This window comes from Mustela putorius, unplaced genomic scaffold (genome assembly GCF_011764305.1).
Source record: "Mustela putorius furo isolate JIRA1106 unplaced genomic scaffold, ASM1176430v1.1 tig00000145_pilon_pilon_pilon, whole genome shotgun sequence".
Taxonomy (NCBI): domain Eukaryota; kingdom Metazoa; phylum Chordata; class Mammalia; order Carnivora; family Mustelidae; genus Mustela; species Mustela putorius.
This window is the reverse complement of record NW_025421294.1, coordinates 47,993,745-48,020,550: the sequence shown is the minus strand read 5'-3', so window position 1 is coordinate 48,020,550 and position 26,806 is coordinate 47,993,745. Positions and strand designations below refer to the sequence as shown.

General features: G+C 44.6%; 1 protein-coding gene across 2 annotated transcripts in view; it reads right to left on the bottom strand.

Moving 5' to 3' along the window:
- Positions 1–26,806, bottom strand: part of ATP10B (ATPase phospholipid transporting 10B (putative)) — a 102,230-nt gene that overhangs the window by 34,063 nt on the left and 41,361 nt on the right. For both annotated transcript variants that reach the window (XM_004737682.3, XM_045075635.1), the window contains 9 exons: positions 26,468–26,599; positions 22,978–23,105; positions 21,165–21,417; positions 19,822–20,060; positions 10,171–10,362; positions 8,062–8,662; positions 5,551–5,660; positions 3,444–3,570; positions 295–479 (listed from right to left, as the gene is read on the bottom strand). In XM_004737682.3, coding sequence (XP_004737739.2) covers positions 295–479; positions 3,444–3,570; positions 5,551–5,660; positions 8,062–8,662; positions 10,171–10,362; positions 19,822–20,060; positions 21,165–21,417; positions 22,978–23,105; positions 26,468–26,599 — 1,967 coding nt within the window. The remainder of the gene's footprint in view (positions 1–294; positions 480–3,443; positions 3,571–5,550; positions 5,661–8,061; positions 8,663–10,170; positions 10,363–19,821; positions 20,061–21,164; positions 21,418–22,977; positions 23,106–26,467; positions 26,600–26,806) is intronic.

The window sequence follows — 26,806 nt, the reverse complement described above, 5'->3', positions numbered from 1 at the left end:
TAGTCCCAGTGGTCTTCAGTTTCCTCATCTGTAAAATGTGGAGATTGGGCCAAGGGTGGAAGTTAGAAGATCAAAACTTTCTAACATGTACTACTGGATGTAATGTGATCAAACTGGTCAGTGGTGCATGGGGTTGAAGTGGGTGACTCCTGAGGGCCTCTGAGCTCCAAGGTTCAGTGATATTTTGGGGGCAGGGGTGCTTCCCTGTGGTACCCAAATCCCACCCATAAGCCTGTCTCTTTTGGCTTAGAGGCTGTTCTGCACTTGGACATCTGGTCTCTACTTTGGTCTCACCTGACTTTCTGTATTAATGGAGTAAACCATGTCAGTCTGATCTAACAATCTGCAGGAATAGGCGATATTGACTGCTGTCTCCTGCTTATCTCCAGTCAAGACCCAGAGCTGGATGCCAGCCTCCCGTAGAGCAGCGACTGTGTCTGGAACCCCTTCCTGTAGCCGATCTTCGATCCCAGTGGCTCCTGGAGTGATCAAAGACATCAGAGCTTACAATTAGCGTGACAAACTGCTTAAATTCCCTCAAGCCCTCTCAAACCAGATAGTGATTATTAACTATCTCCCATGTCCTAGGCTGTGCTAAGCCGTCAGCATACAACAGTGAAATGGAGCCGGTCTCTACCCTCTTGCAACTCAATAGCTTGTTGAAGGAGGATTTATAACTGAACCATACGAGAAGAAAAGCCGAGGGTGTCCTACACTAGGAGACCTGAACTTCCTTTAGAAAGTCAGGGACAATCTTGTTAAAAAGGGCCATTTGAGCTCAGACCTGGAAGACAAGGCCAAGAAAGGGCAAAGGAGGAGAATTCCAGGTAGAGGGATGAGCATAGATGAAGGCCCAGAGGTCAGAGTAGAAGGCGGCATAGAAAGGGAGGCAGCGTCGGGCAAGAGATGAGGCCAGGAAGAAAGGAAGTCTGCTGGATCCTACAGAGCTTTGTCGGGGCATTACAGGATTTCGGATTTATTTGGTAGACAAGAAAGCTATTAAAGGGAATTAAGATGGACAGTGATGGGATCAGTTTTGAGTTTTAAGAAAATCATTGTAGAGAAGGACTGGAGATTGGGAGAGGTGGGATGAGATTAAAGGCTGAGCCAGGGTGTGGAGAAATCACCTGGGTGGGTCTAGCCGCAAGGAAACTGGAGAGAAGTGCAGAGACTTTGCTCAAGAACAGCTCATGGCAGAATTGGGACTCGGGTTTTTGATACTGTTCTTGGAATTAAATATACAGACTCTATAATTTTTGAATGATCTCAAGCTTTGCACCCACCCTGATGAATATATAGCCAAATATTAAATAGTTGTGAAGTGATTAAGCATAAATTAATCTGCATTTAAATTGAGATTCACTTCAGACAACAGACTCATGGCCACCCATTTTACTCTGAGCAGGAGCAAGGCATTTCATTTCTTTTAATAATCCCTAGTGACAATAGGTTGGCAAAGCAGTTACACCGGATGCATACTGAAAAGAGCATTTCATAGTGTGGGACCCGGGGTGAATGCAATGCGGCTTTCGTGGCATAGCAGATTCTTGGTGGTAAGATGAAATCTCTTCCCAGCCCCAATCCTCCTCTCCCCAAGCCACCTCGAGGGAACAAAAATAATGACTCTATCCTGAACTGTGCCTCTTTTGTATTGCAGGCCCAGATGCGCAAACAACCCCATGAAAAGTGATGGCTCAGGCCTTGTCTTTCCCTCCAAGGGTTAGCCTGGAAGGTGAGATTCTGAAGCTGATTTATATTACAGGGAAGCAGAGTGAAGGAGAAAAGAGGAAAAACACATTTATTTGCGTGAAAGAAAAAATGAAGCAGAAACAACGTGAAAGTGTTTCCCAGCAAAGGAAGCCGACAGATCCTGACACGCGTGTTCTCGTTCTGCAGAACCAGCTGGGGAGTACCGCTTGCTGCCTGAGACCGAAGTGCTCCCTGACACAAAAGCAACCTGGGCCGGGGGGTTCGGTGGGGGGGGGGAAGGTAGAGGGTGCAGGGGGAGTGAGGAGGGAGTCATGTGCCCGAGTGGGGTGACGTTCTGTGGCCTTGCGTGTGGACAGAGCTGTCTGGCCTGGCTACCTTCTGGTTCCCGTTAAAGTAAGTTCTCATGGCCAGTTTTCAGAAAGGCCTTGGGAGGCAGCGGGCAAAGGCCCCGGAGTCAAAACACAGGAAAAGAAAAAAGGCTGAAGGAGGTGGGGAACAGGTCTCCTCATTTGCCATCCCTCCTGACAAATCTTGCTGCTACCTTTAATCCATGAAGTCGCCTCTGTCTTCTTACAGCACTCCTGGTGCTTTCCCCTCGCACCCCTGCCTGGCGGAGAGTTCGGAGCAGTCTGGTTTACATGGAGGAGAAGCTAGGGCTCAGCGGGGTAAGGGGATAGGTCCCCGAGCACACAGCCCAGGACCAGGATTTGGCCGTCATCCCCAGCTCAGCACTGCCTCCCAAGACGAAAGAAGGCTTTAGCGATGTGGTCAGCATGTACACACATCAGGCATTGCCTTTTCCGGATCTTGCTGCCAGCTGTGAGGTGATTAACCCTGATAAACAGAGCCTCCTCCTTCTGCGCAGGTAATGCTTTACCTCTGACAGAAACATAAGACTACCTCGTAGACCGTCTCCCCGCTTCTCATCTTTACCTCAGTGTTATCGGTGGAACTGCCGCAGAGCAGCAGCTTTTTGCGAAGCTCGAGTCTGTCCCTGCTTTTCGTCCCTTCTCTCTCAACCGTTAGCATATATTTATGTGTCCTTCATGACCTGCGTCACGCTGAGCTTTCTCCCCGACTCTCTGTGGTTCAGTCATGGCAGACCTCAGGGTTTCCAGCCCGTCTAGACTGTCTCCCATCTAACTCTTCTTCAGGCCCCTCCCTCTGCCTGACAACTCTCTGCCTTTGTTTGGCCAGCTCCTCTGCCCTGCTCATTTCCTGCCTTCCAGCACTCTCCCTGGCCCCAGTCTAGGCTGGTACCTTCTATTTTGCGCCCATACCACCAGGTGAATCATCCAGCCTGGCCCTCATCACACTTGGTTGAAATTCCTTGTTTAATCATCTGGCTTCCTTGCTAGATTGAGCTCTGAGAGGATAGGGCCTAGGGCTCTTGTTTGGTAGTCCCAATACCTAGCATGCCACTTGGCACATAGTAGGTGCTCAATAAACATTTGAATGATTGGAGGAGAAGTAACCAAGGTCCTGGGCTTTATCCAGCAGGCAGTGTGGGAATGCTCCTGGGCATCCTCAGGAAGCAGCTTGTGGAGTCTGGATTGGGTATCTGTACCACTTGTGCCAAATACCTGGAAGGGCACTCCAGGGAAGGCTTTTAATTGAGACACATCTGCAGCAGTGCCAGAGTCAGGGCCAAGAACTCCCTCTACAGTGTGTAGCATTCCTTTTTTTTTTTTTTTTTCTTTTTTTAAAATTCAGTGATGTCTTATTTTAGTTACCGAGTAAAGTGAGTTGATTCTCCAGATGCTGTGCAGTCTCCATTAGAAGCTCATCTCGGTTGTCAAGAGATGCCTCTGCCTCACACCGGAAGCTGGCCCACCGCTGGAAGTCGTCTTCAGTTATGACCTGCAGGACAAGGAAGAGGCTCTTTCCAAATGTAGGGTGAATCCCACAGCATTTTCTGTGGGCCTGTTTGAGGTTCCCTACACAATTAGATGTAGGAATTACACTTCCTACACAATTATTTCTCCTCATTGATTTTTTTTTTTTGAATGCATGAACCAGTGAGATATTGATCCTCAGGTTCCATTATCACCAGTGAGCCCCTGCTCTGCTCTAGACACTGGAGGTACAGTAGTGATCAAGATGGGCAAGATCCCTGCATGCCTGGGCTTATGTACTAGTGGAGGGTGAGAGACATTAATCCAAGTAAATTACTTAAAAGGACAGATCACTTTAAGGGATTACAGAAAACAAAAGAGAGTGACGTGATAGAGTGTGACTAGATGGGGGAAGCTGTTACGTGATAGAGTGTGACTAGATGGGGGAAGCTGTGTGGTTATCTCATTTGGATCTTCAGTTCTCTTAGACAGAGTGACATGCGAGTTGAGATCCAATGATGGGAAGGGGTCAGTCATGGAGAGGGGCAAAGGCCAAGGCCATGAAACAGCAATGAACTTAGCTTTCTTTCTTTTCCCTTGAATATACCAGTTGGCTACAGGGTGGAGAGCCAGATAGAGAAGAGGCAGCAATCAGGCTGGGAAGGTAAGCAGCAGTCAGATCTTGTATAGTGTGGTAGACTATTCCACCAGCAACTGGAGATACACAGTAGCTGGAAGAATCCAACTGGAGGACGTATCTTCCTCCCTTAGAGTCCATAGCACATTAGACCCCTCTGCCGGCATCATGTGCATACTGTCTCTCATAGCAATAAATGATTCTTTTGTCCAATAATCAAATATTCCTTGCTTTTCCTTCTGTACATGGCATTATGGGGAAAACCAAGGGGACACATGTAGGCCTTGGCTCTTGAGGAATTCATAATTTTATTAGAGGAGACAAAAAGGCACAAAGAATTTCAATGGAAAATAGAAGGTGGTAAGGATATACCTACAATTTATGGATAGTAAGCTCTGGTCACTGTCTCAAGCACTGAGACATATGTTACTTTAATCTCCATGATAACTGTATGAGGTAGGGACCATTAATGCCATTTTACAGATAAGAAAATCCCAAACTCAGAGAGGCAAAGTAGTGAGATTGGGACTTGTACCTGGGTAGGTCTGAGTTTAAAGTGGGCGCTCTTAAACTTAGTTGCACTAAGTGTCATAAAAGAGATGAAAAGCTCTGGGAATTTATAGAGAAGAAACAACTTTTAGTCATCTAGAAATGCATGTCATCATAGCTCCCTTATCTGATTTTTAGGTGCCTCATTAGATGCCCCTACTCTGGGACTCATATCTCTTTGCCTGCCTCTCTAGCAGGGTCTGCAAAGTCAAAGGTCTGCAGGGCAAGAGGTTGGTAATTACAAGACTACAGCTGGGCCAAGGGCAAGGCAACAGGGAAGGTAGGGGCTGTGACCAATTGCAGAATAGAGAAAAATATACCCTATATTAAAGGGATCAGCTACTACAAAGCTCTAGCTATGAGTTGCTCTTCAAGAATGGAGACATGGTTCATCAGATCCTCTAAATTTTTAAGTGAAACCAGAAATCTAGATTTTTATGTGATCACATAGTCTCTCCCAAATTTCAAGTCTAGGCAAATAATGCAAAATTTAAAACGTCTACTTTAAAGGTAAAATCAGAACACTAAAAATTATTTTATGAGTTATGGGTTACCAATTATATATGTATATATAAGGAAAAACAGGGAAGATCAAAGCTACACTGAAATGGAACCTTGCCATTCAGAGTTCTGCCCCAGCGTAATTGTCAAGATCCTGGGTCTTTATGGTGAGTCAGAATAGTGAATTTTGAAAATATATATTTTTTCGAATTTTGAAAATGTTAAAACAACCAATATTAAGGGTGTTCTAAAAAGAAATAGAAAGGACAGACTCAGGGTTGAGACCTTATAGTTACTAAAAAAAGAATTTATTTTTACCTTCTTGGCGATGCACAGTGTTCGAAGGCCATCTCTTGCATACAAGTCTAGATGCTTTTGGGTCCTGGCTCGAATTTTCCTCACCTTCTTTTCCACATCTGTGTCAGTTGCTGTCAAATAGTCATTGTCCTCCATGAGGTCATGTACAAATGCTTGGGGATCCTTGTTTCTAACACTCTGAAAGAGTGAGGAGGAATCCCCTTATAGCCCACCCCAGAAATATGGACGATCTCTCTTGGTTGCCATGATGTCATGATAACGCCAGGAATCCTTAAATTTTCTGCTTTCTATATCTGATCCACAAAAACCTGGCTGAGAAAAGTCCTATTTAGGGATGGTGGGTTGTCTTAGGTATTGTTCCCAAACACAAGTTTGCATCGAAATAATCTGGGAACTTACACAAATAATAGAGGCTCCCAGTTGAAGCCCTGCTGAATCCGGACACAGAAGTCTGAATCTTTGTTGTTACCTCTGGCGTTTTCCATGTAGCCAGTTATCCCTGGATGATTAACAGTTTGCTGAGTTTTAGACATACCATGATCCCCTCTGTCCTCTATTCCAGTCTTTATACAACTGAGGCCTCAGGATAGCCACAGCTCTAGATCTCATTGCTAAGCTCTTCAGCACATTGGTTTTTTTTGAGTTAGGCTTTCTTTCTATAATAGGAAATGGCCGTAGGAAAAAAAATATATTTTGAATTTCCTATAACTCTAGCTTGAAAAAATATTTCATTGTGTTGCACAACATTCCCTTTATGAAGTCTGATGTGTTTTCTTTTATCTTTTTCTCCTGAAAATCCAGTACTTTTTTCTATCAGATAAAAAGTATGTTTTGGCCTGGGTTGGCAGGTCTGGGGCAGCTCTGATGCCATCCCCACTCCTTTACTTAAGATGTCACAGACATCACTAATCAGGTGCATCACTGTATAAAGCTGAGCTGGGAAAAGGCTTCCAAGTCCTTCTTTACCAGGGCTGGATTGCGATCTTCAGAGGCCCTAGGTAGTAAGCAGATTTTGTGTACCTCCTCTATTCCCTCCATATAATGCAAAATCAAACATACAATTCATTACAGTAAAATAAATATAAGGAAGTGCAATAAATCTCTGATTTTTCCCATGATACTATTCCAAGGCTGTTTTTATGCAATATAAAAATCATTTTAAAGATTATCTCATTTTTCAGATACTACTTTTTTCCCTGGTGCCTTCAGCACAATCTTTGTGTTTATTAGGCACTACTGTCCCAATGGGCACTGTTTATAATATTTTATTTTCAAAGACACTAGCTCCCTGAGATGAGTCCCTTTTGCCTTCTACCTGTGTTCCTTGGAGTTTATTTTTTTGCTCAGGCTACCAGGAACCTCAGGGTCAAATTGAATGCTCAAACACTATAAATATATTATACCTAGGGTTATTTTCTTCTCTCCTTTTCAAAGCGTTGATTCTCAATTCTTATGGTAATATTGTGTCCCTGTCTTTTATTGAAAGCATCTCTAATCCATTTTGGAATCAGGTGAAGAACAAATAAAAAAAAAACAAAACCCACAAAAAACATCTCTAGGGCAGTTTGGATGGCTGTTGCCCAGGGATAGAGTGCCGTGGTTCCCTTGACTCAGAAACACTGAATTCATTGTCTGCCAGAGTCTGGGATGAAGAGACCTAATTAGCTCCCTTCCCATTCTAAACACTCATCAATCCCCATGAACCTCTTGGCTTTGATCCACAGCTGATACTGCAGGAGGCACAGGGCTGCCTGGGCAATTCTAAAGCTTGGCTGGAATCTGCTATCCCGGGAGAATCATGGCCCCATAACTGTCTTCTTCTTGTTAGCAATCAGGAAGCGGCTGCACACTAATTCATGCTGCTCCAAAATTGGACACGGATATGTAGGGACTTTGGAACATTTTTCTGGCTTGGCTCAAGTTTATGAAAATCCATTTGGGGGAGGCTGGGGAAAAGGATGATAAAGAGCAACACCTGAGGCTTCCCAGAGCAGACTGGGCCTGGTGCAGAATTCTGGTGGCATGGAAAAGGCTCCAAACTGGGATTCAGGATACCCGGCCTAGGATTTACCACTGGTTAGCTGTGCACCTCTCTTACGTCACTTCCCTTTCTGGGTTCAGCTGGCTTCTCTCCAAAGCTAAGAGTTAGGACCACAGTGTGTTCTAGGGCATGTTAATGGGTGTCATGGTAGAAAAAAACTATGTACGGCTAATCCATGTTTAAATGAGTTTGAAAAACCAGAAATTGGGATAAAGGTAAAGAGGTTTCTTCAGCGTAAGACTGCCCTAAGTCTTTAATAAGCTCACGAGCACCGTAATTCTCCAGGGCTCGGAGATGCAGAAGGCAGCATGATTTAAGGAACCTGCTTTGAGGAAAGCATCTGTGGCCTCTGTTCAAATTAGGATCTGTGGGACTAAGCGACACTATAACTCAAGCTCCTTATGACTGTTCTGTGCTGCCTCTTAAACCAAGGAGCCTTCTTCCTAGAGTCCTGGTGAGGTGGGACTCACCGCACGCTGGGTCTTCCAGCAGATCCATGATAACTGAGTCTGCGCCCTTGGTGTAGATGATGATCTCGCTTGTCAGTGGGTGCCTCACCACCACGGACATTCTTTTCCTGACAGAGTCAAAGCCCAGTGTGTAGAGGATGTCAAAGGTGAGGCAGGTGCCCTGGGGCAGGCGCACGGTCACCTGCTCTGGTGTCCGGGACACCAGTGTGAAGTTGTAGGCACCGGCCGCGTGCACGAGGGCTGCCTCATCAGGGCTCTCAGCCTCATAACAGAGCTCAGGGCTGGCCAGGCCTAGGGCTGGGGCCTCCAGCACCTCCTCCAGGGAAGCCTCCAATCCAGAGGCCTGGATGTCGCCCTCGTCCCATGCGCTGCTCCTATAGCCACCATCTGTGGAGTAGCCTTCGCTGTACACAGATGCATCGTCTCTCTCTTCTGAGTCTGTGGTAGGCATGTTGGCTCCCAAACTCTCCCCCAGGTCAGTGTCAGAGGGCGCAGTAGACGAGAATGACTGGCTGAGGTTCAAAAGCTTCAGTCTGTGGAAGAGCTGCTGAATCTTCTCCAGGGATGACCCCAGAGCCTTGGTCGAGGGTGGCATGGTGACCTTGTGGTCAAAGGAGGAAAGCAGAACATTAACTCTCCGTGTTGGAAAAAATGTCAAGCTGTTTTATGGAAGACTATGAAGGTCATTTTGTAGTAAGTACATTATTTGGGGTATCAGTGATTATGGGCTTCTCTTCTCTGTGAACCTCATTGCCCTACATTTTTTTAGCATGAGGGAATTAGGCAAGATAGTTCTTTCTAGCCCTGACGTCCTAGGGATTGATAATGCTCAATTTTACCATCCTGCTCTGGTCATGGACAAAGGAAAAAAAGGAGACAAAGGCCAGACCCAGATTAAGAGTTCACATTACCTAAGTCCTTACCATGGCTTTGTTTGCCTTATCCTTGCATTCAGCATCTCATCTCACTCTCCCTAGCAACTCTAGGGGATGCTATGTTATCCCAACTTCTGGATGAGGAAACCAAGACACAAAGAGGTTAAATAAATGGGCCATAACCACGTGGTGTGTAAGTAATAGAGCTGGACTCAAATCAGAGGCTGCCTGGCTCCAGAGACTGGACTCCCGAGCTCCCTGCCAGCTAATATCTCACCATTAATTTGGAAATTGAGAGTTAGATGCTGTCTTTCCCAAAATGTACTTCTTCCTTTCTTGAAAACAGAACTAATTTCTCAGGTAATGTTTTTTGTCTCCCAAAGCTCTCTAAAAATTTTTTGATAACTTGGTGAGTTTTCAGTGGCTGGAATGACTGTTCAGAGCAGTTTGGGATCTAGGTGTAATAATGGGAGGCTCTGGTTTGGTACCTGGGTGAGCCTTCTTTTTCCTGATTTCACATCACCTGTTATAACACTCAGTTATTCTTATCAGTCACTCATAAGGGACCTTGGGTGAGAGTTTGTGGATCATTGAAGATCAATCCATCTTTAGTATTAAAAAAAAAGTCAGAGTATAAACTTTTATAAACAGCCATCCAGCTGCATTATTTCTAAATTGGCAGAACTTCACCCATGGTGTTAATAATAATAATCATCATAATTTTTTTTTTTTTTGCCCTCACATAAAAGCAGAGACCAGGGTAATGTGATATTATTATGGAGTTGTACAGACGGTACTCCTGTGTATTGACTATACATCCTTTGTTAAGTTGCTGAAACTCTCTGAGCCACTGTGTCTTCACTTATGAAATCCAAGGACGTGCCTTATAGGGTTTTGGGGTCGTTGATTAAATGGTAATGCAGATGATGTGTTTAGCATGGGGCCTGGCACATACCAAGTGCTTAGTAAATATTAACTTTTAATATCTATCCTATAGACAGATAAAGAATTTGAAAGGTATAGAGAAAGCACATATATAACTTCTTCCATTTTATTTAAAAAATGAGGAAACCGAGGCCCGGAAAAGATAAAGAATACGTTCAAAGTGTCACAGTGACGAGATGGTGATTCTTGTGACGAGGGCTCCCAAATGTCTTGTCTCTCTGTTCAGGGCATCACCTCTTACCCGAGCTCTCTTTCCGTCCGTCCCACCACCCACCCCAGCGATCCTTACCCTCTGCCGGGGCTGTGTGGTTGTGGAGACCATGACAGAGTTGCAGATGGTCAGGGCAAGGAAGAAGTCAGCGATGGAGGAGGCGGTGGAGGGAAAAGGCTTGGCAGCTTTGGTGTCGGACGAGGTCTCCAGCCACAGGGCAGCATCTTGTACTTTGGGCAGTAGATTTTTATCTGGAGTCACATCTTTTTCCTGAAAAGGAAAGGCCTGGATGAGAATCTTTCCTGAAGGGACAGGGGAGGGAGGCCCCTCCAGCAGATTCTTTGCACACCTGGGAAAGGATGATGCAGTCTTTCCTGAAGTCACGTCTCCAGCACATCTCCTCCTCCTACAGGCCTAGTCAAGGCATTCGTACGGGATTTCTCCCTTTCCCTCCATCTTGCATGCCCATCAGTGACAGACTCTGGCCGCCCTTCCCTCACAGTTTCTCCCTGCCATTTGCCCTCATTCCTGATGCTTTCAGCCAGGCACAGATCTCTAGTCCTCCAATCTGGATTTCTACATCAGCCTCTGAAGTGGTGTTGCTGCTTCTCACCTCTCTTCTTTCTAACCTTTGTTATGTATTAGCCATGCATCTTTCTTTCTTTTTTAAGATTTTGTTTATTTATTTGACAGACAGAGATTACAAGTAGGCAGAGAGGTAGGCAGAGAGAGAGAGAGAGAGAGGAGGAAACAGGCTCCCCGCTGAGCAGAGAGCCTGATGCGGGGCTCGATCCCAGGACGCCGGGATCATGACTGGAGCCGAAGGCAGAGGCTTTAACCCACTGAGCCACCCAGGTGCCCCAACCATGCATCTTTCTAAAACATCATTTCCCTCAAAGTATTCTTGAGCTTGAAAACCTTCAGGAGATCTTCACTGTTAGCATAGTCAGTTTGGTCTGGCGTCTAAACTCTTCCACAGTCGGCATTCCCACTCTTTACTCCTGCTGCTTCTTCGTACAAACCCTCTGCTCAGCCTACTGGTTTGTTTGATGCCTCCTCAGTGTATACTCCCTTTAGATGCCTCTGACTGCACCCTGGGGGAAAACCATCTCTCTGCCAAAATCCCACCTAGACTTCAGTAGCCGTGAGAAGTTCCCTCTGTCCATGAGATCTTATCCAGCTCACAATGAGTTCTCAGCCTTTTGAGCCACACAGCGTGTTCTTGAACTTAGAATGTCCATAAGAGTCAGGTAGGTAAGGTGAATGAGGGTAGTGGGCCATGGTACAGATGAGGACGCTGTGGATGGCAGGGGCTGTGAGCCCTGGCAAGTCCTACCCTGCCTAAAAGGTGGCAAGTGCTCTGCTAGTGAGGTGCTCCAGTGCTAGTCCAGTTTGCCAGATCTATTGATTTTTCAAGATGAAGAGAGATGATGTGAGAACTCAGTTTTTTAAGAAAGAAAAGTCTGTGGGCTGGATCTGACTCATGGGTTTCCAATTTTTCACATCCTTGCGGAAACTGCACTTGTACCATCCCTTTGGAATTCACCACATATTGACCTATATTTAAAATTCAATTTTCTTATATCCATGTTGAATCTCTCTGGAGATAGGATAAGAGCCTCAGACATAGAGACCGCATTTTCCACAAAGCTGTACATTCAAGAGCCCCGGCTGCTCTTGCTTTGTTTGAAGCAGAAGCTCAACAAACACAGACTCCTAATAGATACGACAAAAGTCACCAAGCAAAGATGTTTCCACACAAAACTCCTTCTATCAGTGTTCATAGTCCATAGGTTAAAGTTTAGAAGAAATTCAATGGTTGAAAAAGATGGGCTGAAGGAATCTGGATTAATTTGTGCAGGGTTAAGACTGAGTGCCAGTGAACTGGACTGAGTGCCAAATAAAACCCAAGTTGAGATTAAAAAAAAAAAAAAAAAAAAGAAACAGAACCCTGTGGAGAGAGAGCCCTCAGACTGTGTCTTCTCTGATTACCAAATGCGATGACTCCAGAAGTCAGACTGTATTCTCTCTGGGGTTGCTGGCACAGGTGAGAGCACCGAGGAGGGAACCCAGACACCCAGGAGAGGAGCTTGATGCCTGCAGGGATGAGAGTTGGGCTTTCCAACAGCACAGGGAGGTGAAGGGAAATGGACTGGAGCAAAGAGTTCCAGCCTTCATCTGCAGGGCTTTCCAAGAGTCAACATTACACTCCTCCGGTTCACACCATCTTAGGAAAACAACATCCAGAGAAAAGTACTTATTAACAGGAAGGGTGCTAGTAAAACTGTATCAAGTCTGCATTTCTTCTCATTGCCTTGTGATAAGCAATGGTGAACCACCCAGACCATATGGTGTCACTATTTTCAGAAAGCCTAGGAAGGGAGCATGCACCTATCCAACCTCTTTGCCTTTGAATGCAGTTTCCCTAGCAGGAGTTCCCTTTGATATAGCTCTTCCTACTTTTCCAAGCAAAGTCATTTATGTGACCTCACTGACTTCTCACAGTCCCAACCCAACTGAAACCCAGAAAGATGGGCTGATTTAACCAATCACTCAGTGAGTCAGTATAAAGCCAGAATCAGATGTCAGACCCTCTGACTGCAAGTCTAGAGTCTTTGTTTCCTTTCCATGGTCATGGTAAAGTAGCAGTGCTCCCTTATTAATGCTCATCGGCAAATGCCCCTGCCAGATTCCGGACCCCACTCACTGCCTGTTATCAGTGCACCATCAATACTCAAGGGGCTCTGAGCTCCTTTTTTAAGATAGTATGATAGTTTCTATGCCTACAGTACTTCTTCCATTCTGGTTACCTGCATTATCTCACTGTGGTTCCATAGCAACCTTATCTGTTGAGTACAATCATTCTCTTGGTTACCCATGTAGCAGATGAGGAAACTGCTACCCTGGGAGATTAAGTGTTTTTCCCAAGGTCACACAGTAAGTGAAAGAGACTCCTTTACTTGATTTGAGATAGTCCAAACAGAATTCATGCTCTTAACCTCTGTGCCAGGCAAGACCCCCCACGAGGAGGAAGTAGCCTTTGATACTAGCTGACAGCAAGCATCTTTGGTGTTTGGCATCCCAAGCACAACTAATAGGCTTATATATCTAATCCTTAGGACTCAGCAGATAGTCTGTGAGATTATAAAAGGGATTATGGGAATCTCCTTTTTTCAGGAAAAAGATTTCATTTGGGGCTAAGGGTATACATGAATGGGACGCTTTTAACCCTTTGCACAGATTCACAGAGCTGTGGACGAGCTTGGAGGTCATCAAAGCCAAATGTCCCATTTTTCTAATGGTAAAATTGAATGTCAGAGAGGTAGGAAGTGAACTACTCAAGATTGAACATTATTAGGGTCAGAACTAGGGCAGTTTTCACACCAGCTGACTCCCAGCTTCTGACAACATCCTGCTTTGCTCCAAGCTATGCATTACATATTTCCAAACGGTGACACAGTTAAAATGATTTAATGGCTATTTATTGCTTGTTCATTTACCCTTTAGTCTATGAGTGCCATGAAGGCAGAGGCAGCCCATGGTGTTTCCCCAGTGCCTGGCAGACAACAAGCGCTCAAACCCATGCGACCCCACCACTGATTAACTCACAGGATCTCTTTGTTAAAGCTCTTCTTATTTCAACCCAATCATAAAAAAAACAGCAGGCCCAGCCTGCAGGTGTCAGCAGCGGACGTCCGTTAAGCTTTATCCTGTCACACAGACTGTTTCCACAGGGCAAAGTTCTTCATGGTTCCCTTCGCCCACAGCTCATTGGTTTCTTGTCTGGCCCATTAACATTTAGGAACTTGGCACTTAGGACACTTAGAGAAAGCAATGCTCCCACCCACCTCTGTGCCCTTTGGCTAGTCTACTTCTCTGAGGGAAGAGAAATATAAAATTGTGGGTTACCTGGTTGTTCAGGTTAGAGCTCTGTGGCAGCCAGCCACCCAACCGGCTGGATTTCTTTCTACTGCAGAACACCTAAAGCTCATTCAAACCTTCTTTGTTGAAGATGATCTTGGACCTCCCACTATACCCTCAAGGATCCTATTATTATCATTTATATAATCATTTATATTATCATTTATATATATAATTTATTGAGAAATTATATCAAAGTCAGGTGTTTTGGTAAGTGTGTTCATGGATGTCATTTAGTTATCATGACTGCATTGAAATAGGTACTATTATTCTACCACTTTAATTATGAGGTAAACGAGGCTTACTGAGTTTAAGTAATTTTTTTTTTTTTTTAAAGATTTTATTTATTTATTTGACAGAGAGAAATCACAAGTAGGCAGAGAGGCAGGCAGAGAGAGAGAGAGGAGGAAGCAGGCTCCCTGCTGAGCAGAGAGCCCGATGCGGGACTCGATCCCAGGACCCTGAGATCATGACCTGAGCCGAAGGCAGCGGCTTAACCACTGAGCCACCCAGGCGCCCGAGTTTAAGTAATTTGACCAAGGTCACAAAGTTAATAAAAAGGATGGGGCGTGGGTCCAGTTCTGCCTCCTGATACCAACGCCCGAAACCTTCAACTCCATGCCAGCCCTTCCCAAACGTTAACATGCACACAATCAACTGGGCCTCTGGTTTAAACTCAGATGCTGATTCAGTGGGCTGGAAGTGTGGCCTGAGCATCTGCTTTTCTATAATGCTTATGCCGCCAGTCCCAGAACCCCCGTTTGAGCAGTGAGAATTTATATGGCCACCATGTGCTACATGGCTGAGCTATGTCCCACACCTGAAGGCTAGGGAGAGCAGGCCGACCTTCAGTCTGCCACTCTCTTCTCAGTTTTAACGATCACTCACTCAAGTTGACATTGACAATGATGGCTCATTGGGTGTAGCAGTTTGCTGCTATCAGGAATCCATGGAACCAGCAGTGGAAGTAAAAGGGGAACCCTGGTGATCAGCCTGGAAGAAAAGTCTCTGTGGCGTGGTTCTTCCCGGGCCTCCATCTCCAGGTGTCAACCTCTCTCCAACCTGCACCTTCTGTTCCAGCTGCTCCTCAAAACCCCAGTTTTCCATGTCACTTGCATTCCTCGTTGCTCCCCACTAGATGGTCTTCTCTTTGCTCTGGTTAACCTTTAATTTTGTCTCAAATTAAGCTCAGGTGCTAACACTTCCAGGCAGCCCCCTTGAGGCCTCATCGGATGCAGGCGCACCCCTTCTGGGCTCCTACAGCCCCTCGGCACCCTACACCCAGCATCATAGGCACTGGTGTTCTTTTCTCCTCTCTTTTGGGTTGTAACTTCTGAAATCAGGGACAAGACCCTATTAAACCTTATATCCCTGTGTTTAGAACAACACATGCTATACTGTGGAAGGTTACTGGAAGTTTGACAATAAATGACAGGCTATTCCAAAGAAATGTAGATACTGAGTAGATACACAGAATTGGCAGAAATGGGCGGAAGCACATTCTTCTATTTGTTGTGGGTGACTGTCTGAACTAATAACCTCTTGGGAAGTATCAATCAAAATAAAAAAGATACAATTTAGCAATCCTGTTTGAAGAATACTATAGAAAAATACACATGTATAAACAGACAATGGCTCAACCACCCAACAAATTCTAACAGCCATTTAAAAAAAGATGAGGCAGCTCTCCATTGAATATCTGTCTACATCTATGAAATATTCCCTCAGATTCACTAGGTTAAAAGAAAAAGTCCAAAACAATGTGCAGGGTGTGCTAATATTTGCACTAAAGGGTGTACTCACGTGTATACCACACTTGTACGCTCCCATGTAGGTAGAACATCTCTGGGACATACACAAGAAAATGAAAATAATGGCTGCCACCGGGGTTGTGGGAAGAGAAGAGGAGGGAGGGAACTTATTATTTACCATTTGACCTTTAGTTACTTTCTACTACTTACTTAATTATGTGGTTATATCATTATTGTGTAAACAAACTTTCTGGGTTGCTGGGGAGCTGGAGTCTGAACTATGGTTTAAGAAAGTTATGATTTTGCCCAGGTTGAGGCTGTGAGCTAGAGGACACTACCTTTCATTCAAGAACTGGGAGAGCCTGGGGTGCCTGGGTGGCTCAGTTGGTTAAGTGGCTGCTTTTGGCTCAGGTCATGATTCCAGGGTCCTGGAATTGAGCCCCGCATCGGGCTTCCTGCCCAGCGGAGAGCCTGCTTCTCTCTCTCCCTCTCTCTGCCTGCTGCTCTGCTTACTTGTGCTCCTCTCTCTGTCAAATAAATAAAATCTTGAAAAAAAATAAAAAAAAGAACTGGGAGAATCCAATGTTAGCAAATATTTGCTTAAATAGAAGCATGTGGATTTAAGATAAGCTCTTCCCCAAAAGGACATAAGCCCCAAGGAAAGAAACTAAGTGGTCTAGCAAGAAGGGAGTTTTCCAGATCTTGCAAGACCTCATGCCATGTGAACAGGGTCACCGCAGCTGTGCACCACCTTCTGGTACCCTGGAAGCTAAGGGAGGCACAGCTGGTAGAGGCTTCATCTGTTCCTGCCGTGTGTGGCCACATTATTCCGAAAAGATTTTGTGTGCTTGGCTAATTAAATCAGGACTCTTATCTAACTTTCGAGTGGGAGTTTGTATCTGTGGGCTGTCCTCATCTGTCCAGAGAAGACTGGAAGTGCTGCACACATTACTTTCAAAGAAAGGAAGGAAGACCAAAACTAAGGAAAGGAGGCAGAGGGCCAAAGACACCGCCTTTACTTTTCTCCCTTGCCTTCTTTCCAGACAGGTGGGAGAGGCCAGGCCCACAGGAGGAATTGGTGGTGCCATCTGGAGGAGTGTAAGGGCTCCAGTGCAAATTTTATGATTAGGATGATATTCTTTGGTCTGATGGTTCCAGAAAACCTCTTGTAAGTGGCACTTCTAAACAAAGACTCTCTGCTCAAATCTTGGCTTCTTACGCAGCTGGGAGGGTGGGGGAACCATTTCATTTTCCATCTGCCAGTACTCTTAAACTCGCTTAGAACTAACTCACTACTCTCCTAAGTGTAGTATCCCCACCCTAAAGCCACAGATTTTATAGCAGCCAATTAAGAGGCATTAACTGATACTTCCTTGTTCTTTGTAGTAAAAGAAAAAAAGCCAGCTTCTGTTGTTGTTAGCCTTGATGCTCATTTTGTTTGGGGTTTAGGGCAAAGTTCCAAGGAAACCAACCACCACCTTCTTTAGATTGTGGTAGGGTGCTTGCTCTGCCAGGACTTGGCATCGTGGTGGTTTTAGAGGCAAGTTCTGACTGATTTACAAAGGGAAGGTAAAGAACTGGTGGTGCCAAGAGATTATTATCCAACCAGACTGAATGCCAGGATGGCAGATGGAAGAGGACACAAGCTTGGAGAGCCTGCCAAGGGTGGGCGGGGGCAGGAGCCAGGAGGTCCACCCCGGGGCTGCCACCAATATTCTCTATGGACTGACTCAAGGATCTGCCACTCCAGCCACAGATATTTTATGTGTTAGTATTAGAGCCCTTTAAGGCCGCCCAAATCACCCTCTTTAGCCACTGCCTCCCAAGCTATAGAAGATGTCCATTTGAGCCAAATGAAGATGATTTCCTAGGGGGGCAATGCTAGGTTTAGAGAGGTTCTTGATCTTGTTGCTCTCTAGAATCATCAGAAATAAAAAACGTGAACGCTCAGACCCTACCCTAAACCATATATACTAGAATCTCATGGGAGAGGGCTTCACAATGCATTTTATGAAAACTCCCATTTCCCATGTCATCAGATACGAACATTTATACCAGCTAGAGAGCTTTCCTTGGGAAACACTGTTTTAGACTTCTACTAGTTATCTATCTGGAACACAAGATTTTAAGAATTAAGTCCTCAAAATAAACTCAGGAGACAGAACAATAGTCCTTCTTAAAGACGAAGACATTGAGGTTCTAGCTCAGTAAGCTGACCAAAGTCACAGAGTAGATGAAGGAGCAGAGATGAAAACCTAGAGCATTTAAACCCGAATGTACCTAATTTATAGCTGAAAGGGACCTTGCAGGTTGGCATGAACATCATGCTATTTAACTTTTAGAAGAGCTGGTGATAGTTGTAGGCCCTAGTGATAGATAGGCCCTGAATAGAAGTTCCCCCGGCTGGCTCAGGGCTGCAGTTTTCCTGAGCCACTAAGATTTGTCAGGCTGAACAAGGGGGAACGAATCTGTGTGTTGTCCCAAGTGAGATCTACAAAAGAAAGCTTCCTGTTTCTCTCTGTGTGTCTGGGGGGAGACATTCTCAGGCACCTGGGATGCCCACGGCATCCATGACTGGAAGGTGTCAAAAGACACACGCAATGCAAGACTTAGCATCCGTGCCTGGTGAGAATTCCCTAGATGTATTGTTGAAATATTTAGGTAAGCAGCTGGAGGAGGAGCATTATAGTCAGAGGGGACAAAATTAAACTGAAGAAGAGAAAGATGCAACAAAATGCATGTTCTGTTATCTTACCAGAGAAAAAGAAGGAAAAAAAAATTTCTTCCTAAAGGCATCTATGGGTCATTCCTCTTGTATGTTTATGAGCATCATCTGTCTTAACACATGCTTTATCCTTGCTAATGTTGCATTTCTTTGTGTGGAAGTAACATAAGAGTTAACTTTGTACTCATCTCAAGTTTAATAAGTAATAACCCAGAACACATAGACTCACAGAAATTCTTTTCTGTCTCGATCAGAAATCCCTTTTAAAAACCTTTTAAAAACTAGGTAGCAATATGGAATATGCTTTTGATATTATTTCAGATTAAAAAGACCCATCACACTTAATTCGTAGATCCTATGACTGCAGAAATGTTAAATGTATGTAATTATGTGTGTCTTAATGGAGAAAATAAAAATTGGAAGGAAATTCATTATGAGAATAGTTTTTAAAATCTAATTTTCTAATAATGAGATCATAGCATTTCAGTACTTTCTTAAAATGGGGGCCTTGTTCAGCATAGCTGGGGCTCCCTGTGGCTTTTTCTGCAAGTGCAAAAGACTCTAGATGATGTGTCTCCTAGAGAAAGAACATGGTACAGAGGAAAGCAGAATGGCACAGGACCCAGAAAACTCTGATTCTGGCCTGGCCTTTTAGGGAAGGCGGTGTCTTCTTGGGGAAGAAACTCAATTTCTTCATGTGCCAGGGATTTAGTGCTAGCTATAGCATTGGATCAAATATGAAGGAAACATATACAAAAAGCTCCAGACCCAAGTCGTAAAGTCAAATCCCCATAGGGGTCAGGCAACTAATTTAAGGGAATGGAGTGTACTGGGTAATTTTGACATAGATGTTCTTTGCCACGATCACGATTTCTCTCCTTTAATTGTATTTTGGAAAAACATGCATCATGGACATGCTGCTGGCTCTCAGTTCAGTGATGGGGGTAAACAGAGAAGGGGGATAGTCTGTGATAACAGAAGACCACATCACCAGTCTAAGGAGAATCGACTCCATCATTCAAGCCAATTATTGCCACAAGGAAATGTTGGCTTAATGTGGAGAAATTTTCCAATTCCTGTTTAAGAAGAGAAGTCAGAGATCTATATGTTTATATGAAATCTCCCAATTTCTAAACACTGAACATTTAAAATGAACAAGAAGTGTATATGCCCAACAGAACATATGCGGACTGAATATAAGACCAAGGGCTGCCATTTTGAGAGCTCTTCAGGATTGGCACAGTCTTTTCTCTTTCACACCCCAGAGCCCCCTCCTATCTATCCCCCAAAAGAGGTCACTTGCAACTTCAAGAGTAAAAACCAGGTACTTACTATGGAGCTGCTGAAGGCCACGGGAGGCTGTGAACTTTCACAGCGCCCCACAGACCTTTGTCTGGAGTGGCCCTGGATGGGTATGTGGGCACTGTGGCACCTCCTCAGAGGCTGGGCGCATCCTTGGCCCCTTCGTGTTGCTGGGCCCTGAGCCCATTGGGCTGGGAAGGACAGGCACTGGTATTGGGTCCACTCTTCACTGTCTGAGTCAAGCTCCCTTGGGGTCTCCAGTCGCTTGGCTGCAAGAAAGGAGTCCTGTTATTGCACTAGTCATACCTTGGCCAAGTCATGGTCTTGGGGATACCAGACTTTGGAGGCAGAGGAAAGAACACAAGGTAAGAGCACTTTGCTGCTCTGGAACATGGGCAACTGGGCTACCTTGACTGGAGAAAGAGGGGTGCAACTAAGTTGCACAGATTCAAATCCAGTCCTACTCCTTCCTAGCTATGTGACAGAGCTTTGACTAAATCTGTGCTCCTATTTCCTCCATTAGGGATTAAAAACAAATACTTAACTCATAGGATTGTTTGGAAGACTTAATAAAATAGTGTGTCAAAGTGATTGATACACTCTAAGTACTGGTCATGGTAGTTGTTATTATTAAAAAGATATCAGAAGCTCCCATGTAAATGGTTATCACATGGCAAAGGTGATTGGGCCACCCATAATATCTCCCCCATTCTTCTTCTCCATTCCTCCCACTCAAAAGAATGGGTGCTGCTCTTTTGAGTGTCTTCCTTTAGTTAGAAAGTATGTTTAGTATGTTTGTGGTGGTGATCGTGGAGAGTTTCTGAGGCAATCAGGTCAGCTTTACAGGTGACTTTCAGTCCATGTGTGATGACCATCCTGGCATTCTTCAGTTATACCTCCTAAGTCAAAGTTCTGCCTCAGTGAAATTCCAAAAGATCAGTTAACATGGAAGGCTTTTCCTGGATGTACTGAATCTGATCATGCATCCATACTGAGGCCTGTCCTGACATGTCAGGTAAAGTGACCCCCCAGATTCTTAAATCTTGATTATATACCTGGTACATAATTGGACACATCCTCAGTTCATTTCTGGCAGATAAAAATCCCGTGTGTAATGGCAGCAAAGACTGACTGGAGGGTTTCCACACAGGAGGTCACTGATAGCTTTTGTGAGCAAGGGAAGTTCACAGGTGATAAGAACACAACACAATAGATCTAGGAAAAGGAAACCCACGGGGATAGAGGAAGCAATCTGCCACAGAGCCAGGAAACCTCTGCGGGGAGCCAGGAAAATGTCTTTCATTACCACTCTTTTAGGATAGCAGGGTGATTCATTTAGAAAGAGTGGTGAGGGCCCCTGGGAACTCTCGTACCATTTTCTTGGTGAGAATACTCGCTGCCCATGATAGTGCAACGCCGGAAGACCATCTTGTTCTCAGTCAGTGTCCCCGTCTTGTCAGAGAAGATATACTGGATCTGGCCCAAGTCCTCAGTGATGTTGAGGGCTCGACACTGAATGGACAAATCAGTCTCTTCATCATACAGGTCAAGGTCATTGTGCAGGAAGAAGACTTGCCCGAGCTTCACCAGCTCAATGGATACATACAGGGAGACTGGGATCAGCACCTGTGAGGAGATTGAGTCCCACAGTGTCAGAGACCAGGCCAGTTCCCTGTCTCAGAACTCTCACCAGTAGGCAGCAATGGCATTTGAATGGAAAGCTGAGGTCAGCTCACACAATGGACTTTTTCTGAGAAACTAAGGGTCAATGACTTCATTCCTCCCTCGTAATTCTTAGGAGCATCTGGAAAACAGGTGCCAGGGAGGTCTGGTATGGGTACGCTCTCACTATCTGTTGTTTAATGACTGAGTGGTTAGAGGGAGGGGAGCTCTAGTGCCTCTGTCCAGAGTTTCCTGATGCCCCTCAGATCTCTATGCCACCAAGGGCTGTTGCTTACTCTTATATGTATTCAGACCCATTGTTGATTACTGTTCTGGATTCAATACCTAACGTCTTCTGAGTATTTGCTGCGTGTTGGATCCTGTGCTAGGTCCTGGAGATGGCAGCAAGCAAAACAAAATCCCTGACTTTGAAGACCTCACATTCCAGTAAACAAACAAATATATGTCTGGTAGTGAGAAAGAAAAGTCAAGAGGGTAGAAGGTGGTGACTGGAAGGGACTCTTTTATAGACCATGACCTTTGAGCAGAGATCTAAAGAAATGAGGGCGTGAAGCAGGAAGTTATCTGTGGGAAGAGGACTGGGGCAAAGACTGGGGTATGAGTGGACTGGGTAATTGAGAAAAAAGAGTAATCAGGTCTTATATGAATGAGCAGGAGATGGCTAGGAGATGAGGCCAGTGGGGGAAGTCAGAGTTCAGATCATGCATGGCCTCGTTCGCTGTCATAAGGACTGTGGATTTCTCTTTGAGCAGATGTTAAACCATTGGAGGATTCTGTGCAGAGGAAGAGTATGGCCCAACTCATATTTAAAAAAGATTACTCTGCTAAATGAATGAATGAACTAATGACTGAAAAAATTCACCTGTAAGAGGACAACAAAACACCCTCAAATACTGTAAGAAATGAATGTAAATGGAGCCTCATGAAAACAAAACTGCTATTCCCTCATCTGGAGGGAGCCTGGAGAATTTACTCATCTTTTTATTCCTTAATGCCCCTTTCTTATAGGTGCTCTATGCTTTTGTGTTTTCTTCTCTATAGGGCCAGCTGTGTTTTTTCCCTCTGAACCTATCAGATGCTAAAACACTAACTCGTGGTTTCTTTAACCCAATCCTTAGGGCTTGACAGGTCTCCGTAGTTCTCTGAGATATTTCATCTTCTTCTGTTTCCAGGTCATTAAGATTTCACCTGTTCTATTATATCTGGCAAAGGGGTAGGTGCACTTAGATTACTACGATAATCTTACGCTTAAATAGAAAAGCCTGGTAAATATTTTCCTCCACTGTTATCTGGGGGGCAAGGTTCCTTCCACAAGGTAGGGCTGGTCTTGACATTAACCCAAATGTGAATACTTTCAAAGACCCACATGAAGGCAATGGTCGTTTTCTCATCTTAGTTCAGTCAGTTCTTTCTTGGGGACAGCACTATTCATTCTTTATTTCAAAAAGTTATGCAGGTATTGGTCAACAGGTCTTGAGCCCCTGGCGAGGGAGGGCTTCCTACCTGGAGCAGGATGATCATTGTAAGGAACATGTAGAAGCCTCCAAGGGCAAGAGGAAGGAAGCTACCCTTGGCATCTGGCACATCAAAGGGAGGGTGTTCTTTGAAGGTCCCATTCCAGAGGCGGTGACCTGAGAGTAGGCAAAATCAGAGATTAAGAAGAATCCTCACTTAATTATACTAGTCTAATTAAGGGCTATTATATCAGTCCCTAATTTATTCCCAGAAGTAAATTGCTTTGAAAGAACCCATCTTTATTCTATACAGGCTAATTCTGTGTGTGTGTATTCATCTAAAGTGGTCCTTCTCATACCCTACATTTCCATCTCTTGAAGGCATTAAAGTCTGTCCTACTGTGAGGAGACTAGCATGCAGATTACTTCTATTTTGATGAAGTCCTGTTATATAGGGATTGGACAGAGAAAAGGGAACACAAGTTTTTTTCAGTTGTGTGGTAGAAAGTTCATAGCTGGGGATCTTGACAGACCCATAAGCTAGCCCCTCTTCTTTCCCCATGCATATGCCCATCAATTCATCTACCCATCCACATTTTCACAATTTATCTATTCGTCTGTCCATCCACAGTTCATCTCTCCACACTCCATCCACCCATATCTCTGTTCACCCACTCTTCCCTGCTTCCCTCCCTTCTTCCCTCTATCCAACATCTATTAATTCAGGAAGGAATTGGTCTCAGCTCTTGTCTTTGAGGAGGTCTAATAATTCAGAGACCAGATGTAAAGGGACAAATCCCACAGAATGTTAAGAGGTACTATGCAGAGTGTGGAATGTTATGAGAACTCATAGCAACATATCCAAATGCAGACTGAACCCCATTTCCTTGTTCACAAAAGGGGGCAACCACATTCATCACTTGAGGATTAAAAGGAGGAAGTGCTGCAGAGTTTTCTGAATCTCAGTTTTCTCTTCTATCAATTAGTAATAATACCTCTTCTGTAGGGTTACTGTGAAAATAGAATGACAAAATGTATAATGCTCTCAGCCCTAGGGTAGGAACTATAGGGAATAAAAATCCCAGAGGATGCTGCCCTGTCCCCTGTGCTTTTTTTCCCAGGAGGTTGGGCCCAATGCCATAATATACTGCAGAAGAAAGGAGACTTACACCATGAGGTTATTTTAAGGTAATATTATAGAATGAATTTCTCTGGCCCTCAAGGGAGCCAGGGAAGTCTATATGGAGGAGGAACCCTTGGGAGTCCTGGAGACCAGGAGGGTATCAGTGATCAGAAAGGCCTGGGGAGGACATTTGGGCAAAGAAAAAAGAAACATCATCTTTGCACAGTCCAGGCAAGCATGTGATAGAGAACTCTTGAATGACACACACTTGAGAGCTTTTACAGCAGGGGCTGGGCTTTAATTAGGCACCACCAGAGGCCTGTCACTGTGTATGAGTAGTGATTCTCAGACAGCATACAATTCTGCCCCTCCCTGTTACTTTCTCAATTTATTTATTATTTTGGGCGATCTGCCAAGCAGATTCTGGTTTGCCTCTACCTTATCTCCCTGTGTGACCTTTTAATCATTAACTTCCTTTCTCTGGAGACACAGTGAGATGATCTCGAACGTCCTTTCCAGCTCTGACATCCCCTGAAAAATCTGTTCTGAAGCAGAGGCAACAGTTCCTGTAGTGTCTCTGAGGGCATGGGGGTGGCCTTACCCAGATGGTGTTGTCCCCCCACTTTGCTGGCCCTCTGGATGTTCTCTTGCTAGCTGTGGGCCACCCTCACCTGGAGTGCCATTGGACATATCTGGGAAGCATAGTTAAAAACGTGGCTACTCACAAGACTAAATCTCATCGTCCTCACTCTGGTGGCACACAAAATCTCCCTGGGCCCTAGGAGGTCTTATCTTTTCAAACACAATCTTCCAAGAACAGTGATGAGCACAATTTCTGACCAAGGCAAGTAAAGAGCACACACCATTGCTGCCCACTGGTATGGGGTTAGCAGGGGGTTCTGGACTTAGCACATGAATTTCTCCTCTTGATCATCCCTGGTTCTTTTTTGGGGTCTCCTTTAGGATCCTGAGGACCATCCTTAGAGAGAATGGATAAGAGCAAATATACCTTTTTGCTTATACTCTTGAGAATCAACTTAAAGGGCTCAGATTATTCATGTCTGTACCTCCCGCAGCTTTCCACACTCCGCAGTTACAGAACGTGGCCACAGCCTGGTTCTAATTAGGTCTCCATGCTTGGCTTTACTCTTGCCACACCAAAGAGCCAAATGCCCCTTTGCATAAAATGATTCTCCTTCCTACTTCTGTGCTTTACTTGTGCTGTGCCCGAGGCTAAGAGTGACTTCTTTCTTTTCACAGCTGCCTGCCCATCCTGCCTCTGCCACCTACCTCCTTTGGTAATGACGACTGCATTCAGGGATCAGCTCGATCCATCTCTTCAAGAAAGACTTCCTCCCCTGATGCTCTCACATTACAAATAGTAGAGTGAATAACGGCTGCCTCTAATGTCCATGTCCTAATTCCCTGGCCTATCAATATGTTCTCTACTTACGTGGCAAAAGGAGCTTTGAGAATGTGATTTAAGCTAAGGGTCTTGAGATGGGGAAGAGTATCGTTGATTATCCTGGTGAGCCCAATGATGTAGTTATAAATGTCCTTATAAAGAAAAGGCATAAGGAGAGGCTATTACAGAAAAAGGCAAAGGAAGATACTACTACAGAAAAAGAAAAAGGAGGCATAGGGAAATACTACTATAGAAAAAGGAGAAGGAAGTATGAGGAGAGATTGGAGTAATGCACTTCAAGAAAAGAGGAAGGAGTCACTAGAAGCTCAGAAAGACAAGGGATAGAGTCTCCCCTCAAAGCCTCCAGAAGAAATGAGCCCTACTGACCCTTGAACTAACCCAGTGGAATTAATTTTGGACATTTCACCTCTAGCTTTGTAACACAATAAATGAGTATTGTTTTAAACTGCTAAATTTGTGTTGTCTTTTTATAGAACAATGGAAAACTAAGACAGTGTTTGCATGCAGTCTTTACTGTGTAGGACAGATTTTACCAATTCTGTTCATATGTTGGACTCTCTCCTGCTAAACTGTGAGCTCAATAAGGACCAGTCCTCAGACTGATGCATCTTTTTATTTTCTTATGCTAAGAGAGTGCCTGGTTTCAGTATTTCTTGGAGAAATAAATGATAGATGGTATTCCTAATATTTAGAGAGCATAACACTTTCAGCAGATTTTCATAAGCATTTTTAAAAAAGTAATCTCCACCCCCAGTGTGGGCCTAGAACTCGGGATCCTGAGCTCAAGAGTTGCACGCTCTACCAACTGAGGCAGCCAGGTGCCCCCAAAAGCATTTTTATTTGACTGATATCTTATTAAATTGCAGAGTGGGACTTATTTTCATTAACTCTATTTTATAGATGAGGAAGTTGAGATTCAGAGAGCTGAAACAATTTGCCCAAAGAAACAGAAGTTTACCGTTGTCTTGTTCTTTCCAGAACATTCCATACCTACAGCTCCAATGAGGCACATGAGGAAGAGGAGTCCAATGCAGAAGAAGATGTCTATGTTCATGCACCTCTCAATCTTGCTGCGTTTGTACCGTGGGCCACTGTTGTTCAGCATGGCTTTTGTCTCATGGCCTTTGAGAGAAAATGAGGTAATAAGTCTTTAGCATCTGTTTTCCTCTGGCCTGGATCATATCCTTAGCTCTTCTCACGGAAGCTTACAATAGAAGAGAGGCTTCTTCCTCTAACCTAAATCTTTCCTGCCTCAGGGAGATGGCTGAGAACAGCTGTGTGAGGCCTCACACAATTTGTCACCATATGTTTACTGAGAATCACCTCCAC